General features: G+C 36.2%; 1 protein-coding gene across 1 annotated transcript in view; it reads left to right on the plus strand.

Annotated features, from left to right (window-relative positions):
* LOC107733404 (NACHT, LRR and PYD domains-containing protein 3-like) overlaps positions 1–14,736 on the plus strand; it is a gene marked incomplete at its 3' end in the record, with an annotated part of 37,740 nt that extends 23,004 nt beyond the window's left edge. Inside the window, 6 exon segments of the mRNA XM_016545007.1 lie at positions 2,289–2,459; positions 7,967–8,137; positions 9,597–9,767; positions 12,381–12,542; positions 13,990–14,036; positions 14,156–14,736. Coding sequence (XP_016400493.1) covers positions 2,289–2,459; positions 7,967–8,137; positions 9,597–9,767; positions 12,381–12,542; positions 13,990–14,036; positions 14,156–14,736 — 1,303 coding nt within the window.
* Positions 14,737–19,958: the final 5,222 nt, after the last annotated feature.

Here is a 19,958-nt window from a genome sequence, read left to right on the forward strand (position 1 = left end):
GGCGACCTCTGGTGGTGAGAGGGAGAACACCAGCCGCCAGACCCTGACAGTTTTACTGTAAATTGAGAAAATATCAATGTTGCCATATGGCAATGCTGTATCACTATGGAAAAATAGGTATGTTGCCATATGGCAACGCTGTACCACAGTGGAATTGACGTAATGTATTTCCCCATTGGGATTTTTTATAGATAGTAGCATCAATAATATGATTGCAGTTATTTATTTATTTGAAGTGTTTATTGTAGTATAGTTGTATTTATGTATAAATAACAAAATTATTTGTTCTTTTCAAAAAATGAATACAGCAATAGTTTACAGAAAGGCCAATAGGAATAGTGCAGAGGTAGCTCTTCCATGTGATAAGAGTGTGAGGATGAGTTAGCCTTCAGTGGTTAAATGGTAGGGATCTACTTATTTTTGGTTTGCATGAGTTCCGAGTATATAAATCTATCAATTTCTGAAGAAATTTGCATTTAAATGGAAAATAATAATTTTATAGAAAAACAATTTTTTTTGACCATTTTCCATTGTGGAACAGCCATATGGCAACATTTTCCTAAGTACACCCCTTTTTTTTTTAAACCTGTTTTGATTTGTATGATTGAAGCTATTTCATGTAATAAAAACTTATTTGAAAAAAATATTTCATAGTTAGAACATAATGCATACCATAGAGGGTTATTAGCACAATATATTATAAAAAGAACATTATTAACCATTCTTGTATTTTATTCTAACCAGTAACCTTATGGATCGGGGTCTTTGGAACTCTGGAACTGGAAACAAAATACTGCTTTGCTGAGAAAGAACTGAAATGAAAAACTATTTGTTTTAATCCCTGCCTTTGCAATGGACTGCTTGTCATAATCACTTTTTTTAAATACCGTATCGGCCAGCCCAATGTGGCAGTTTAAACGTTTCTAATAATTTATAGTTGTTAGACAACATTTTTTGTACAAAAACATAATGTAACCTTTCATGACAATTTTCCTACTTCTCTTTAATTCTTAAAATGAAAAAAGATAGTTTTTGCTACTGTTCCACACAGACTGCTAAATTGTTAGTTCAATCTAGGGGCTGAATGAATCCAGTCAACTGTTATGTGGTTGAAGTTAAGTCGAGGTTGACTAGTCACTGATGACGTCACAAGAAACACAGGAGATGGGAATGTTTTGCAATTTGCAAATATATATACAGATGCTGACAGACAGCTCATAAGGTGTTGCAACTAAACGGTAACAATGCAACAATAACACTAACTCCCATTTTAGTTCAAAGGAAATATGTTTGATGCATATGTCTGCAATCAGCATAACATAATGACACTCGTGCGAGATCTAGATTAGAATTAGATTAGATTAGAATAAAATTAGAATAGATACATGTCGATGACTCATTAAAAATACCACAAGTTTATTTTCAGGGGTTTAGCTTTACATGCAGCATAAACAACAGATGATTCACATATTGTGAATCACGCACTGCAGTGCTTATGTGAACGAAAGAAAACAGTATAAAGTGACATAAAAGAAATATAGGCCTACACAAAATTTGTTTCAATAAACAACACATTAACAAAACCAATGGGAAAAAAACTGCGACAATACGCTGGCTTTCTTTTCATTTTTGTGACAGCGCCACATGTTAGAGGAAACTGAAACAGCAGAAAGCAAGTCCTGTTCGTTTTCTTTATTTTACAAATGCAGTGTTTTGTTGTTGTTGTGAGTATACATAAATAAAAATAGACCCTTTACAGTTACAGTTAAAGATGTTTTTTGTTGATATACTGGAACACAAGTAAAGTGCAAAACCTTGTTTACGTAATAAATAGCCTAATAGTTTAGCCGCCAAATGTTACATTTCAAATATGTAAACATTTGTATTTGTGCTGAACGAGACATATCAGTTTCACTTTTGCTTTATTCATTTTTTTCTTGACTTTTATCATGTTGTTTATAACGAATAGCATTATAATATGTTTTATTATATAACTATATAATTTTACTGCTACTTAAATTACCAGTATAAATTAAAGGATCAGCGACTAGTCGACGTCAAGCTTAAAGCGTCATGGCAGAGCATTAAAGACGACTAATCTGTGCAACCCCAAGTTCACTCAAAAGTTAAAATCCTGTCATTTATTCACCCTCATGTTGTTCCAAAACTATTAGACTTTATCTAATCTTCAAAGCAAAACTGTTTTGAGCAAAACAAAAAAGTTTTTTGTCTGTCCATGGTAATCATCATCTCCTCTATACTGAACCATATTTTATCTTGTGTTATAGACTTTCTTGCTGTAATCTCACTGGTCGGTTCTGTGAAAGTTTGTCTTCATGTCTACAATCATCAAACTCAATGAGAGAGCTGGACATGAGCAACAATAAACTGCAGGATTCAGGAGTGAAGCTCCTGTTTGATGCACTGAAGAGTTCACACTGTCAACTCAACATACTAAGGTAAGAAAAACAGATTAAGGTTCACTTGGTTATGAAATTAAAGATGCCCTCTTTGTATTTGTTCCAGCCTGTTATTATAAGTAATTATAAGGAAAAAAATATTTGACAAATGAGTTCACTTAAAATAGTGGATAATCCTGCTTTAATACACTGCTCTCTGGAATAGAATCCTGATAATGAGCAGAAACTGATATCAGATTCCTCATCAAGGTAACTCAAGCTGACAATACTTTTATATGTCTCTTGTATGATCGCTCTCTCATGATTCATTCAAGAGGCCTGCAAATGGTGCTATCATGCTGTCTCAGTTATGGATTGTTTTGAAAATGAAATCAGAGGAAGTTAGTACAAATGTGACCCATGCTGGCAAAAGGAGTCAGAATGCACACAGGCTAATTTTGAGCTACAGGCAAAAAAAAAAAAAAAAAAAGTGAAAAATTTTGATTTTGGTCGAATTTGAGGTTTTCACAAAAATGAGTTAATTAAGCCCTTGTCTAGCGATCCCTATGTTCCAAATAGCAATTAAACATTTAAAACTATCTTTATTTGTACGTTTTCTAAGAGGAGTACCTTTTCTCCACTCACTTCTAACGCTAACTGCCATCTGAAGCTCCTGCATAATGGCGCTTCCGGCAGTGCGCGATCCCGATAAATATACACATATACACAAATAAAGTATCCAAGTATTCACGCAAACATAATCTGTCTTAAGTGAATGTTTGGGGAACTGTTGGGGAAATGATGTGTAACATTATATTAGATGTGTGCATTACAGGAGGTCTTAATATATAGGCCGTCTCATTAATATTAATCTAACAATAAAAGAAAATCACTCGCTGCTCTTGATTGAACTGCTTTTGTAGTTTTAATAATCAATTTATTTGTAATGAATACACTAAAGGGATTTTTACATGTGATTTTTCTTTCTTAGGCCCAGCTCACACTGTGCGATTTTGGCTACGATTTGGTCGACTGAGACTAATTCTATAATCCTAGGCTAAAATCTGTAGTCTTTGATCGCTTGTTTGACATGTTCACTGACAGCCGATTAATGACCGTTGCGATCAAATTTGACCTCCGACGAACTTCTGTCAGTGTCATAAGATTTGGCGCATAGTCCTGCAGTGTGACTTCTCCTACGACGAACATCAAACTGTCTTAGTTTTTCAAGACAAGTCATGATCAGAATTAATACTAGATATTTCTTCTATCCGCCATAAACTCCGGCGCTCCTGTCCTCCGCTCACAAAATTCATATTATATGTTACCTTTGCTATGATAATGCAGCCTTTGCTATGATTGTGCTGCTGTTTTCGTGTGTGTGTGTAGTGCTGTGTACACTATTCTTCTTAAACATGCCGGTATTGCCGCCATTCATATACTTTTAATGATAGCCAACATTTCAGCCCTGCGTGCAATGCAGCTCGCAGTCACTGAACGTGTATGGATTGATAATGTAAAACTGGACAAGTTTTCTTGCGTGCATCCGTTTTTAATGCGTCTTGATTGTCGTACAGTCTGACATTAATGAAAACTGAGATCCCGCAGTATGACATGATCATCATGTTCGTACAGTCTGACAAGTAACAATCGCAATGGACTATTGAAAATCGCACAGTCTGTGCCCGGCTTTACTTGAATGCTTGTTTAAATGTAATATGAAAAGGGTAATGCATTATTTATTTTTATATTTGTTCTACTTTTTTTGCATCTGTTCTTATTTATAATAACGAAGATAAAATAAAAAATAACTATATTGTGATTATTAATATAGTAATTATTATTAACAAAAGAACTGGAGGAAAAGATGCAAAGTTGCTAGGTGATTTTGCTTTGGAACCTTAGAAAACTTTACTTGATTTTTCTGTGCTGATTCTATCAACTTTAAGCGGGTGTAGCTCAGTCATTTTTCATCCGATTCCAACAAATCATGCATCATTTTGAAGGTCTTTTAATGGAGAATGATTGGAGAAATCTTTTTTTCATTTTTGAAAATGTGCTCATTTTGACTCATTTTGCCAGGTCCCTGTATGAACATTATCCATCACATTTGTATTATATGTAAAATATGTATTATATATATATATATATATATATATATATATATATACACTGTATATTAGGGCTGCCCCCGAATAGTCGACTAGTCAACGAGAAGAGGCTTGGTCGACCAAAATTTTATTAGTCGCTTAAGTCGCTGAAAAAAAAAATCCACACGAAGTGGCGAAGTCGAGCAGTCCGTGACGGACAGATCATTAATGGCTGGTCTATGTGTTAATACAGCTACATCGGGCAGGACATACAAACGCTCACCTATCATTCATCGACCTCAAATATTGCTTATCATTTGAAACATGTAAGTTGTAGCAGCTATACACGGCCGCTAAATCTAATGTTAACCTAGAAAAATGTGCGCTATTGCAGTGTCTGTGTGGAAGCTGAATAGCAGCATGATTACTGCATGACAGATGGAGGCGCCGGTGCGGTCACTTGCTCTTAAAATACAGTACTTCCTAATTTTTGGTCATACAGATAAAAGTAATACATTTTTAGAATCTGTAAAGACTCTACATCTATTTGTGTGCACTCACAGTAACAACGAAATGTTGCGCTTTTGTAAAATAATGAAAGCAAACAGGATGCGCTTTCTGCCGTCTCGGTCTCTGTGAACTTGAGCTTCACTTCGAAACTCCGTGTATACTTGCCTTACCGATATGAAAAATATAGAGAGAGAGAGTGAAATGTCTACTTTAAAATGAACCAATTCAAATAGAAACACATTTTTTCTCAGATTATGTAATCCTTATGAAACTTGCATACAGGCACATCCACTACTGAGGAGAAGACGAGTCAGTGTCGCCGACTTCATGACAAAGAAAGCGCTAGTTTATCAATAAATTGTTAAAATGTTAATGCAGTCTCCTTGCTGTTTTTCCCTGACACATTCATAATCATTACTTCTGCCGGTGTGCTGTGGCAAGTTTTATGCGTGCGCTTGAGCGCTTACTAGGCTATGTAGGCAATTAAAGGCTCATTATTGTGATTTAAATGGTTTATTAATAAACGTGCGATTAGTCGATTAATGCTTAAAATGAACGACTACTAATCGACCAGAAAAATCTTTGGTCGAGGGCAGCCCTAATATAACAGTTTTAACACACTGTAAAACCGAACAGTAAAATTAATTAAATTAAATGAGTTAATTTCACTCAAATAATAATGAAAGTTCATTGTACTTAAATGAAAGACGTTCTGTAAACTCAAAATATCGTTGTAGTAAGCTGAACTTAAAATGATTGATTTTTCTAGTTCCCAGCATCCTTTGCATTCGACAACAAGGAAAATAAATGTTGAAGTGTTATTTTGTGTGTTTTTGCACAAGATTAACATAGGGAGACATAAGTTAGTACTTAAATGTTGTGTTATGTTAGGATTTACATAGGTTTCTGTTATGCTGGTTTTGTAGTGTTACCGTTGTGGTGAAGAGTAGAGCCTGTGGTTAGATTGAAGATGGACAGCAAAACTTAAAGACTCTATAATACTGCAGGTTGTTTGACTATTTACATGCAAGTGCAAAATGAGAATCTTTTTGATAACTACATTAGCATGTGCTAGTGTGCTGTTGCTAACTAGCACTTAACTATAAAGGTCTGAATGAATGTCATGCTTATGGAAGCAAGTTGTATATAATTTTCGTCGTGATGATTGGGGTGGGATCATGGAAGCTAGGCTTGGTTTGGCTCCCATGGCGCCCCACTTGTCATAAAAATTTTAATTCATTTTTAGTTCAGATTAGTTTAGATTTTAGTTCATTTACTCAAATGTTTTGAGGCAATACGCTTCCTCAGATGTTTTGAGTATTCTTAACTTATCAGGTTTTACAATGCATGTTATGATTATTTGCACCATGTGGTGTTGTTTTGGGGCTTGTTTTAATCATAAAAATCTGCTGTAAGTGTATGATATGCTACTTTATTCTGTTTATGTGTCAAGGAGTAATAAATGATTTTGTTATTTATGAAAATGGAATATTGTTACTTACAGTGGATGATTGTGATTATATGAACATTTCCAACATTATGGTACATGACTACCCTATCTCTATGAAGCTTTGCCTTTCCACTTGATTAATATTATTATATGTAATACATTGTAAAGTGGAAGCATCACAGATAAGCGCTGTGTCAAATGTTTGTGAATGCGAATGAGTATGTGCATGTATGCACACACACTCACACAAACCACAGCAGCACAAACTGTTGTTGCCAGCTTAATAATTACACCATGTCTAAAGTGAATTGTGTTCGTATGTGTGCTGTTGTTTTGTTACATGCTGTATATTTAATTTTGGTTTAATTGAAGGGTTAATTCCATTGATCTACAGATGACTGGATTTTTATTATAGAATTCAAAATAGCCAGCAGACAGTAAAGCCACCGGAGGTGTACAGGCAGTCATATTGCTATTCCCAAATAAGTTCCCAAATAAAACAATATAGTATAAAGCAACTTAATTACATAGTCACAGTGAATAGCTGAACAAAGCTAATTAAGTTATGTGTGCATACCTTACAAAGCATAAATATATATTTCAGAAATTTCAGAATGAGCACTTTGACATATGAGGTGTCTCTTCTGTCTGTTGCACTGATCTGACATTTGCTCCTAATGGAGATCAACATAACTTGCTCACACTTTCAATAAGCTCAAAACTTAAATAACCATTTGCATTCTTAGTTTGTTTGCTTTGTAAGAATGTACTGGAAGACTTCAAATATAAAAATAATGGCTTGATAGGTAATGTTTACTTATTTCATTAGGATAATTTCTTATTAATTGAATATAATGTGTTGGAATACCAGTGTCACGATACTGCTACTGTGGAGGAGACGAAGCAGCGCAGAGACTAAGGAGATTCAGAGTTCATCACAGTCTTTATTAAATCCAAATAAAGACACACATGGAACGGGCAGGAACACACATGTAGCATTGGGGTTAGACGTACAATACCGGACACTAGACATGGAAAGACACAGGGCTTAAGTAATGGGACTAAATCAAGGAAATTAACGGGAACCAGCTGAAACAAATGAACATAATTGACACGAGGGAGAAACTAGATAATGGGGAGAACATGGGGAGAAAAACACAAGACACAGGAACACAGGACTGACATTACTCCCCCCTCCCGGAAGGTGCGTCCACGTGCCACACAACATCCAATGGCTTCTGATTGACCAACATGGCTTTACGATTGAGATTATATCACCACCTGTTGGTTTGGCATGCTATTGACAGTGGTTCATAGCATGCGTTTGCATTTTCATGTGGACAGAGATTTTTTTTAAAACGGAAGAAGAAAAAACTGTTTATAAAAATACCCGTGTACGTGTGGACATGGCCTTAGTGTTGTTTAGTGTTTAAGTGGTCAGTCAATATTCATTGTTCACATCCTGATGAAAAATATTTGTCATGTGATCTTAAAACACATTTAATCATGTGTTATAGAATTGCTGGCTGTAATCTCACTGATCAGTGCTGTGAAAGTTTGTCTTCATCTCTACAATCATCAAACTCACTGAGAGAGCTGGACCTGAGTCACAATAACCTGCAGGATTCAGGAGTGAAGCTTCTGTCTGATGTACTGAAGAGTTCACACTGTCAACTCAACATACTGAGGTTTGTGATTTTCAAGTTAAATGTAACTTAATTGGCCAACATGGCGTTACGGTTGAGATTATATCGCCACCTGTTGGTTTGGCATGCTCTTGACAGTACATTGTTTTTGATGATAGAACTGCTTGTGATGATAGAACCCATCACTTTATCAAAATTTCACCATCCAGTTAGGCTCATCAACCATAACTCCTTCAAAAACAGCTAGAAACCTTGGAGTTATGATTGATGATAAGCTGAATTTCTCAGACCACATTGCTAAAACTGCCCGGTCCTGCAGATTTGCTTTATACACCATTAGATAAAAAATAAAAAAACACTAGCTTTCTATTTTTTCTGTTCTATCTACTTGTTTTTCTTTGTGTGTGTGTGTGTGTGTGTATAATATATATATATATACACCTTGCTACATGTACTAGAGGTCTGCAAGCCCGTCGGGTCCCCCATGCTTCGTTTCCAAAAGTTCCCCTAAAAGCTCCCAATGCTTCGGGAAAAGCTGCATTTTGGAAGAGTTTTGATTTGATTACCACAGCAAACAGTGAGTCAATTGGTCGTGTGCAGTGTAGAATCTGCAAACATATCCTTGCACATGACAGCAAAAAACGCACGCAATAGGCTAAAGCGTGCCGCAAAGCCCCAGCAAAAGTAATTACCATGAATGTGTTGGGGGGAAATAGTAAGGAGATATTTTAATTATTTATTCATAAATTAGTGTTTTCTGAGTCCGTGTCGCAAAGATGAAGACGACGATCCTGACTCGCCATCTCCTCATTGGAGGCGCCTTTAGAGAGAAATGCATTTTTATGGATTTGATAAAATTCGTAAAAAGAGTTTTTGTTTTTGAGTTGAATTATTTAGTTTTAAAGTAGTAATTTAAAATGTTCTATAGATATATTTAGCAAGTCTGTGAGGCAAGTATTCGCTGAGTTTCGGTTCATCATTGTGAAGCGCTCCTGGCCGAAATTGCAGAAAGCGCATCCTGTATGTATCCTTTATTTTATAAAAGTACAACGTTTTGTTGATATTGTGAGTGCACACAAATAAAAGTAGACCCTTTACAGTTCCGAATGATATGAGCTGTTGGACCCGGGCCGAGCCAGGGCCTGAGCGTCTCGGGCCAGGGCCGGGCTAGGGCCTATATTTGAGGCCCGTGCAGGGCTCTAACGTGTACTGCGTTAGGCTAACCGAGACTTGTTATTTGCACTTATATATTGTTGCTCTTTTGTTAGTTTTGACTGCTTTTATTGTCCTCATTTGTAAGTCGCTTTAGATAAAAGCGTCTGCTAAATGTAAATGTAACTTAGTCCAGACACAGTAAATTTGACCTGTCAGTGTCTGATAATGCAATGTGTTAAACAGTACTTGCCAGCTGCTTTCACTAACTAGAGTCACAGTGGAAAAATAGTCAGGAATTGCATGTTTTGGAAAGATACATGACAATATTTTACCTGGTTCTGTTTAGAGTGACGGGTTGCAATCTCACTGATCAGTGCTGTGAAAGTTTGTCTTCATCTCTACAATCATCAAACTCACTGAGAGAGCTGGACCTGAGTAACAATGACCTGCAGGATTCAGGAGTGAAGCTTCTGTCTGATGGACTGAAGAGTTCACACTGTCAACTCAACATACTGAGGTAATTTTTTTTACATTTTTTTTTATTGAATTATTTATTTGATTTATTATTATAAATGGTTTATTCACTAAATAAATTGTTTAAGTTGTGAGGAGTGAACATAAATTGTTATTGATATTAATTCCGCTTCAACAACAAATCAGTGATCTGTGGATAAGTTGTACATTAAATCCATTATTCATTTGGTTTAATGGAGTTACAGGAATCACATCAGTCAAAAATTAAACGGGCAGTGTATTTCTGTTCATAGACCTTTACCACATAACGCTTGTCACCACATCCGGCTTCGATTAATAGCGTATAAGCATTATTGTCAATGGACTGTCGCCAGTTTTGACAAGAAAATTAAAATAACTTGACAATAAACATCCGTGAAAAAAATTCATTAAATAGTATTCAGTCTCCTTCACTAAAGTGGTACTGATATAACTGCTGAAACCCTTACGAAAATTAGTATGGTTTTATATTTTGGCGTATTGATTACCATTTGTATAACCACAGTTTTACTAGAAATACCATGGTTAAACTATGGTTAGTGTAGCAAAGCCATGGTTAATTTGTGGTTACCATAGTTTAACTATAGTAACCATGTTCTTAGTAAAACCATGGTTAATTTTCATAAGGGAAGAATAAATACAATATAGCTAGATCTCAAACATGCATGGATTGTTTATCATCATTATATATCATCATATTGCCCGGTCTTAAAACTGCTCAATGTTAAAGCATTAAGCCATTATAGAGGTAACAGAATAAGGTACTATAAAGCTGCTTTGAAATTATGTGTATTGTGGATGCTATAAGAATAAATAACTTGACTTGAATGAACCAAGTTGAAGATTCCTTACTATTAGAGATGCCGAACAAGAGGAGTGTGATCAAATAAATGAATGGGCTTAAAGGGATAGTTCACCCAAAAATTAAAATTATGTAATTAATTACTCATCCTCATGCCATTCCAAGTCCGTAAGACCTTTGTTCATCTTCAGAACACAAATTAAGATACTTTTGGTTAAATGCAAGAGCTTTCCAACCCTGCATAGACAGCAATGCAACTGAAATTTTCAAGGCCCAGAAAGGTAGTAAGGACATTAGTACAAGCATACTTTTTGTGTGCAAAGAAAACAAAAATAATGACTTTATTCAAGGATTTCTTGTCTTCTGTGTCAGTCCTCGACGCATGTTCATCACGAGAGTACCACGATGCACTAGTGTGCATTCCTCTGCTTCTAAACAAACTGCGCCATTTTTACAAGCAGAGGAATGCACACGCATGTGTCAAGGGTGAGTAATAATGATAGTAAGTGATGACAGAATTTTCATTTTTGGGTGAACTAACCCTTTAATCCGTACAAACAAGTGGCCGGGTATTAACGAGCTGCTGCAAATAATATTTCCAGATGTGATTTTCTACTTTATTTGTGGTGTGAGCGCTTGCAGTTCAATGCAAGTCACTGTATTTATTGCAGGAAGTAGGGGTGCTGAGGGTGCCAGCTAATCAAAGTGTTCAGGGTTACTTGATAATTACAGAAAGGTGTGTTGGAGCAGGGTTGGGACTAAAGTCTGTAGAATGGTAACTCTCCAAGAGCAGGGCTGGAGACCCCTGCTCTCTACCATCTTGTTTTGCCACTCCGTGGAATGTTTTGGCACAGTGCAAATCACGAACAGAGGCGGGAGATTATGTGAGTGAGGTGAATGTCAGCATTGCTGGTGTTGCCACAGTCATGAGATAAACGAGGACCTGCTAATGCTATCTGATCATTGTGCTCAAACCCAGAGATATGGCTCGTTTAAGATGATTAAGCTAGTTATTTTTGAATAATCGCCTGGAAATATTCCTTTATTTGAATGACTTCAGTTGATTTAACACTTGATAATTGTATCAGAAAGTGCATGAAAGCAATGTTAACATTATTATTGTTTAATTTGTACCAGTGGCGGCTCGTGGGTTTTAAAATAGAGGAGGCACACTAATTGCATTGGTCTTGGATCCCTGCCGATTATTATTATTATAATTTGCTTAACCACTTTAAAATGGCTTTTTGGTTGCTTTAGTCAGGAAAGGGAAAGAAAATGACATACATACAGCAAGATAATATAATTTCACTTACCTGGCCTATCACTTGAAGCAAACATCCATCCCTTCTTAAAAGTCTGTGTACATGAACTGAAATGAATTGTGAATTTTATTAACATTAAATCATCCTCCTCCCATTTTCACCTCAAAATTATGGGGAAGCTGTGCCTCCCCTGCCTCCCCCGACGAGCCGCCACTGATTTGTACAGTCTTGTAATTAATATAATTAACTTGTTATTCTGTTTTAACTATGTTAACTATGTTATTCTATTGCTTTTTAATGTTATATGCTTTTTGTATTCTATTCTAGCATTTCTTTAATAAAAAGATGTTCAGACTCTGAAGTATTGCACATACGTAGGCTTCACAACATTTTTCTTTGTTTTATCATAAATAAAATGTGGTTTATTTGTTTAGATAAATTTGTTTTTTCATTATATCCATAATCCAAATTAATCCAAATTATTATTATTTTCTTTCCAATGCACTAAAAGAGACGTGATGTTGAGTGTGTGTGTGTTTGTGTGTGTTTGTAGGTTATCTGGTTGTATGGTGACAGAGGAAGGCTGCTGTTTTCTGGCTTCAGCTCTGAGTTCAAACCCCTCACACCTGAGAGAGCTGGATCTGAGCTACAATCACCCAGGACAATCATTAGTCAAGCTGCTCTCTGATCCAAACTACAGACTGGACAAACTCAAGTATGTTCAACACTAACAATCATCCTGTCATTTGTGGTTGTACATGTGTGTGTCATGAAGTCAATGAAAACTCCTATGTACATAGATCCCTGCATACAGCACATATATACACATACATACTGCACTGGAAAATAAGAACATGTTGTTGATCTCTGTGAGTGAAGTTGATCTTGATTCAGTTCAACAGCTGCTTGTGACTCATAACAGCAGCATCTCGGAAACACATTCAAGTCTCTGATCCCAAAACATCAATTCAAAGCTTGTTGCTGCTCTAGAAAGTAAATTGTCATTGCTGTCAGAGACATTAGGCAAAAACAGATCCAAGATACAAACTCAAGAGATCACAGTCTGTGAGAAGAAATTATGTTTGATCTCATGATACTGAATAAAGCAGATCAGCTCAGCGTAACAGAACAGCAAGAAATTTCTGCAGTTAAATGATGAATTTTAGTTAATTAAAACATTAAATGAAAGGATATAGGTGCATGATCAGTAAACGTAGAAGTGATTCTATAGCTCAAAGCTTAAGGATCTTATCCAGTATTAGAGGCTGTGAGTCACTACATCAAATGCTGGAGGACAGACAGAGGATCTCAAAGGATCTTAATCAGAAGAGACACTGGCCTGAGTTTGGATATATAGTTCAATTCATTTATTCACCTCCATGTATAAAAAGAATGAAGTGCACTAGTGTTACAGCATGAACTACTGCAAACACACTAGCTGATCTTCTGACAGTGACAAAGTAACATTAAAGTCAATTTACAGAGTTTGATGCATCTCCGTCAATCGTAAACCAATGAAATAGATCAGCGTTTCCCAAACCGCCACTACCCCCCCCATATTCCGTATACATCTCTTATGATGTACGACATTTGTTCTATTCGACCGTAAGTGCCCTGCGAAGTGGACAACATCGGATATTCTGCCATGATTCCAGTTCGAAACGACTGTATATGTTCCATTTAAAGGGCATTGAAGTGTGCGAAACGTGTATTTAAATTTTATTTATTTACAGAGGTAAATGATGTCACGCTTCACACTTCTCTAGTAAGTTTCGTCTGTGTGTGCAGGCAGCGGCGCAGTGCAAATCCATGAATGAATGTTCCAAAGTGAAGTAAACTTAAACGGATTTCCCCTGCTCAGGGAGTAGGGAGCAATGAACACTGTAGGGATCATATCAATCGGAACACAGTTCATGCACGTAGCTCACTGTCACTTCTAACGAGCTGGTTATCTGAATCAGGTGTGTTAACTAAGAGAGACATGCAAAATATGCAGAGCGGCAGGACTCGGATTGGGAACCGCAGAAATAGATCATCAGAAAAGAGCATGTTCAGCATTTCTGAACAACCATAGAGTATTTAATTTGGCAATTACAAAAGGTCATTTGGCTCAATTTGTTTTCTTCCTTTTTTAAATTGAGTAAAATCTTTTGTTTTAATAGTGTGGGTCATCGAGGAGAGATCAGGATTACAACAGGACTAAAGAAATGTAGGTTCCTCTCTCTCTCTCTCTCTCTCACACACACACACACACACACACACACAGACAGACAGACAGCTTAATCATTGTTTTTGTGTTAGAAATGTTAAAGTCTCTCTTGTGTTCAGATGCATGTGATCTCACACTGGATTTAAACACAGCACACACTCAACTCGCCCTGTCTGAGATGAACAGAACAGTGGAATTTGTGAAAGAGAAGCAGCCATATCCTGATCGTCCAGAGAGATTTGATAAGTGTTATCAGGTTCTGTGTGAAGAGAGTCTGTCTGGACGCTGTTACTGGGAGGCTGAATGGTGTGGGAGGGCAGTTTATGTATCAGTGACATATAAAGGAATCAGCAGGAAAGGATGCAGTGATGACTGTTGGTTTGGATTCAATGAAAAGTCTTGGAGTCTAAACTGGTTTATTGACAGATTCACTGTCAGTCACAGTAATAAGATTACAGAAATATCTGCCCCTTCATGTCTCTATAACAGAGTAGGAGTGTATCTGGACTGGTCGGCTGGCACTCTGTCCTTCTACAGCATCTCTGACACACACACACTCACACACTTACACACATTCAACAGCACATTCACTGAACCCCTCTATGCTGGATTTACAGTTTTTTATGATACTTCAGTGTCTCTGTGTGAGATTAACCCTGAAAGACAGAGACAGACACCCAGAGCTAAAAATAACTATTGCTCTTAAATGTGACCCTGGAGCACAAAACCAGTCTTAAGTCGCTGGGGTATATTTGTAGCAATAGCCAACAATACATTGTATGGGTCAAAATTATCGATTTTTCTTTTATGCCAAAAGTCATTAGGATATTAAGTAAAGATTTCCTACCATAAATATATCAAAACCTAATTTTTGATTAGTAATATGCATTGGCAAGAATTTTCTCAATATTTAGATTTTTTTGCACCCTCAGATTCCAGATTTTCAAATAGTTGTATCTCAGCCAAATATTGTCCTATCCTAACAAACCATACATTAATGAAAAGCTTATTTATTCAGTTTTCAGATATATTAAATTTATACTAAATAATATATACTAAACTTAAAAAAATTGACCCTTATGACTGGTTTTGTGGTCAAGGGTCACAAATGTTAATAACTTTTGAACTGCTAATCCAATCTGAATGCTTTAAAGATTCTCATAATTAGGAGATTTTATAAGGTATTTGTCTCAAATATGTCATTTGTAACTGTCTCAGTTGGACATTCAGTGGCTCCATAGTTAATGTGGTTCCTTCATCATATTTTGATCAGCAATGATTTGTCAGTTTGTTCTCTGAGCCAAACAGAAAATGATTGTTGATGCTTAGATGCCCAGAATGGAACATACTGTCATCTACTCAACCAATAAAGGTAGGTTTTGGTCTTCTTTGGAAATCTGAACAAATGCAAAGTGAATGTAGGTATGTGCATGCATGAAAAACACAAAATAACAGAAACCAAAAACAAGAATGAAACAGCGGTACATATCGGGTAAAGCATTGGAATCAAGTTGCTATGTAATGTCCCAGTACGATCGCTCCAATGCAGATGCCTGCTGCAGTGAGGAGGAGTACAGCCTACAGAGTACATTTGGTGGTTATATTTTGTAAATATTTATTTTATAGTTTGTGAAGATCATTTGCACTATTTGTTCAGTTGCACTCAGTATATTTCTCTCTCTTTTTCTGTGTAATTTATGAAAATTATTTGCACTGTTTATATTTTTGTTGCACAAGACAGTGCACAATTTTTTTCACTACTTGCAACCCTGATTGTGTTTGTTGTTTATGTTCAGATTGAAAATATATCTCTTAAAAAAGCCTCTTTTGCTTCAGTGTTCTGTTATTATATAATAATCTTTATTATATTATAAAACTTTACTCCCTGAACATCTTTGGACACATCTAGTCAGTAAATAAAATAGACCTGTTTTTCTCTGAAAAATGCCTAGAATAATAATGTTAAAAAAAAAATGTCTATAACTTGCTTATGGAATGTTAGATGTAGACAAAATTTCATTTGGAAGTGTAAAACATCCAAGTATAACTAAAGGGGAAAAAACACCAAATTGTTGCTTGTGTGTGTGTGTTTTTTTAAATCTGGCAAATTCATCCATTTTTAGAGAAAGCAAATGTATAATTGGGACTTTAATTAGAGTGAAACTTCAAGTTCTCCTGTTTGTAATAATATATGGCACATGATGCCGACTGCTAAAATAGATTTGAAAAACAAAGTACAGTAAACTCTTTCTCTCTTTTAATCTTAATTTTATTGTGTATACAGAAACACAAATGTTGACTACAGTCTAAATGAGACACACTAAATACTTATGTTGTGTTTTTATAAAGACATTCGAATGCAGCTCAACAGGACAAAGGCCACTTGGAGGAAGATTCAGTTTCTCGCTCACAGGAAACTGTCTATTACAATCACAGTCAAACTGATTGTTCAATAGAGTTGAAGATGTGGATCAAACTCATGTCAGATTTAGTCTTTGCAGAGACTCCATGATCAGGAGAGTTTGAGTTTGATCTTTCATAGATAGAGCTTGAATACATTCAATGATCAGCTTGTGTCTTGAGCTCAACATTATTATGGGGTGATATTTTATGCTCAAATTATATATTTTATCCTGTTGCTTCCAAATCTTCACAGCCCATTTAATAGAAAATTATCATTAACTGTTTAATTAACTATTAAAATATCATAATATATAATTATTGTAATTTTCATCAATAATCAGTAAAAGTCTGTTTTCATGTCTGTTTATCACTCAATATGGGTGAAAACTGTTAAATAAAGTAATGTGTTAAATATTTATTATTAACATTTAATTTTTTTTTAACAGTTTTGCTTTTAGGGTTGTAATAAAAATTAATGCAAGGTGAAGTTGTGGGGCATTTTTTTCCATCATGTCGCAAAAATCAATGACATGATGGTTTGCTATTTCAAGGTCACATGAGTGTGTGACATTCACTGAATTTTCTGTCACTGCTTAAAATAACATGTAAATACTGTAACTTATTGGATGCTTATATTATGCAACACGATCCAATATTCACAATTATGAAAATATAAAATATTCATTATGTGACAGTTGAAGTATTGGTAATGTTAGAGTTCAATATCTGTTAATCTATTCAGATTATAAATATATGAACACAGAACTTTTCTAATAAAAGGTTAACAGTTTAAAGGGGTTTATTTGATAAAGACCCAGACTATAGGCTATATGTTTGAATTTCTGTAAACTGTGATAGAGTATACAAGCTGTCTTCAATCCTGCCTTTGTCAGCCAGTCAAAACATTTTGGCTTTGACTGAATCATGGATCTCAGTGTAACGCTGGAAGAGGCTGCGTTCTTTAGTATTCTCATTAGCGCGCCCACCTCCCATGCCTTAAACGTGGGTTCGAATCCTGCTCAGATTGAGTGAGGGGAGTTAAACTGGTGTGGTTACATCAGCAGAAACACATCGACTCCTTCAGCTCTCTCTACCGACTTCATTTTCTCCCACAGTCTTCAGCCAACTGGGCAGGATTCCAACACCTGGAAATTCACTCTTCTCTTTTCTCTCTGCACTTACACATCCTTTGAATTTAACCACTTCTCTTGATGTCAGTGAATATAACGAAACATAACTTTATTCAACAATTTCTTCTCTTCCATGTCAGTCACGAGAGTACCACGCATGCGTATGTTTGCAAGCAGAGGAATGCACACGCATGTGTCGTGGTACTCTCCTGAACGTGCGTCAAAGACTGACACGGAAGAGAATAAATTGTTGAATAAAGTCATTATTTTTGTTTTCTTTACGCATTGTTTTCTAATTTTGTTCACTATCCACTCACATTACAGTTTCTCTCTCTTTAACACTTTAACATGTTTCACTTTAATGTGTATATTGATATGTGGTTTTGGCTGTATTGATCTGTCCTAAAATATGATTGTAACTCTTCCTAATAATTGTCTCACAAAAATCAAATATTTATTGACATTGTCAAGGGATTGTCACTGCATTCATGTACTTGCATAGTGCAGGTTTATGAGCAATAAAACAGGTCAAAGTACAATAATTTCAGTAATATGAATGATGTGACTTTTTTCAGTGCTGCTTAGGATGGACCAGTCATTGGGATTACAGGATATTATTATTTTATGGTATTCATTTTGATAGCCCCCCCATTCAGTCCAATTTCCATTCCTTACTGGGTATATATGTAAAAGCCAGTAAATACATAGATACATATTTTTATTTAAGACAATATTATGGATGTGTATCATCTGACAAGATGCCTTCTTGTCTCTAATGTGTCTTCCTGATGAGCCCTTGAGAGTTTTCATAATTATTTGTTATTTGATGGTTCTTTGTTCTTTGTTGATTCCAAAGATTTATATAATCATAGTTCCCTTTCAAGGGAACTTCGAACTGCGTCCTCTAGGGGTTGCTATGGGGAACGCCTCGTCGTGACCCGTGTCTGAAGCATACATTGAAAAAACACCAACAACACGTTGGCCGGCGACAGCCCATGACATCACTACCGGTGCGATTATAGTATAAATAGGCGCCGGGAGAACATGTCATTCTCTTCTTCGTCTTCACTGACCGTTTTGTTTGAAGCGTGCATTTCCGTGGTAAGAGCGATCTATATTCCTATCGTTATGGCGAGCACTAGCATAGCGTTTAGAGGGTGTGTGCATCCGCGTCGTCGTTATTTGACACCTGATGACACACACGATCTCTCCGTTGTTTGTTTGGGCAAAGAGCACTCACGCGATGTCCTTTAGGGGGCAATCCGCGTTCATTGTGAGCGTATTTTAATGAAAAGCTCCGCTCTCGTTTGTCTCTCTTTTCGAGGAAAGGGGGGCAGCCATCTGCTTCCCACGACTCAGGACCCACCGCTGCTGAGGCACGGAGGAGGATGGGCTCGTGGGGATCGCAGGTGGATCCGGCTGATGAGTTTAAAAAGGGGTTTTCCCGCAAGCTTCAGATGAAGAAGTGGATGACATGTTCTCCCGGTGCCTATTTATACTATAATTGCACCGGTAGTGATGTCATGGGCCGGCCAACGTGTTGTTGGTGTTTTTTCAATGTATGCTTCAGACACGGGTCACGACGAGGCGTTCCCCATAGCGACCCCTAGAGGACGCAGTGTCTCGTTCCCTACTCAGGGAACCATGGTTACATAAGTAACCTGAGACGTTTTTGCTCTTTGCTGTTCAAATCTGTTCAAAGTGCATTTTGTGAAAAAGAAAGTGCAAAACATCATGTGAGAAATGTATTTGTTAATGAGGTTTCAGTTGAAATGCTGCTGTCTTGAGACAAACAGAATGGATCTATGATGTTTGATTCATTGCTGATGACACAGAGGTAGGTTTAAAAGAACGCATGACTGGATTCATATTCATGTACTGTTTAATCTGTATGTGCATGGTAATATGTATTTGTATTGGCTACTGGAATGTCAGTGCATTTTCAGATGCTTTGATCACTTTTTAGGTGATTTTAGTATTATTAGTACAGAAATATAACAGAAACCGAACTATGCTATGAAAATATATCCAGATTGATAGTTTCATATTCAAAGACTGTATATAATGATTCATATATACTTTATGAGATCAGTGATTAAACAAATTTATTGATCACATCAGGATAGCAGCAGCTGTATTGGTCATTAACAAAGTTTTCAGCTGTTTACAAAGTCTGTAACAGGAAATCAGGAAGATTCCCTGATACTGACCTGTTTGTATATGTGAATACAGAATGGATAGTTCGTTTCAATGTATACATTTTTGTGCCATTATAGTGTTACTGCTGAACAATTCACAATTAAAGAATTAATTTTAATATTCACTATTATATCTACAGTAGAAAGTTTTATATTCATGTTCTGTGATTTTCTACAGTGTTGCATCTACA

The sequence above is a fragment of the Sinocyclocheilus rhinocerous genome, unplaced genomic scaffold (genome assembly GCF_001515625.1).
Source record: "Sinocyclocheilus rhinocerous isolate Xijiao unplaced genomic scaffold, SAMN03320098_v1.1 scaffold853, whole genome shotgun sequence".
Classification (NCBI taxonomy): Eukaryota; Metazoa; Chordata; class Actinopteri; order Cypriniformes; family Cyprinidae; genus Sinocyclocheilus; species Sinocyclocheilus rhinocerous.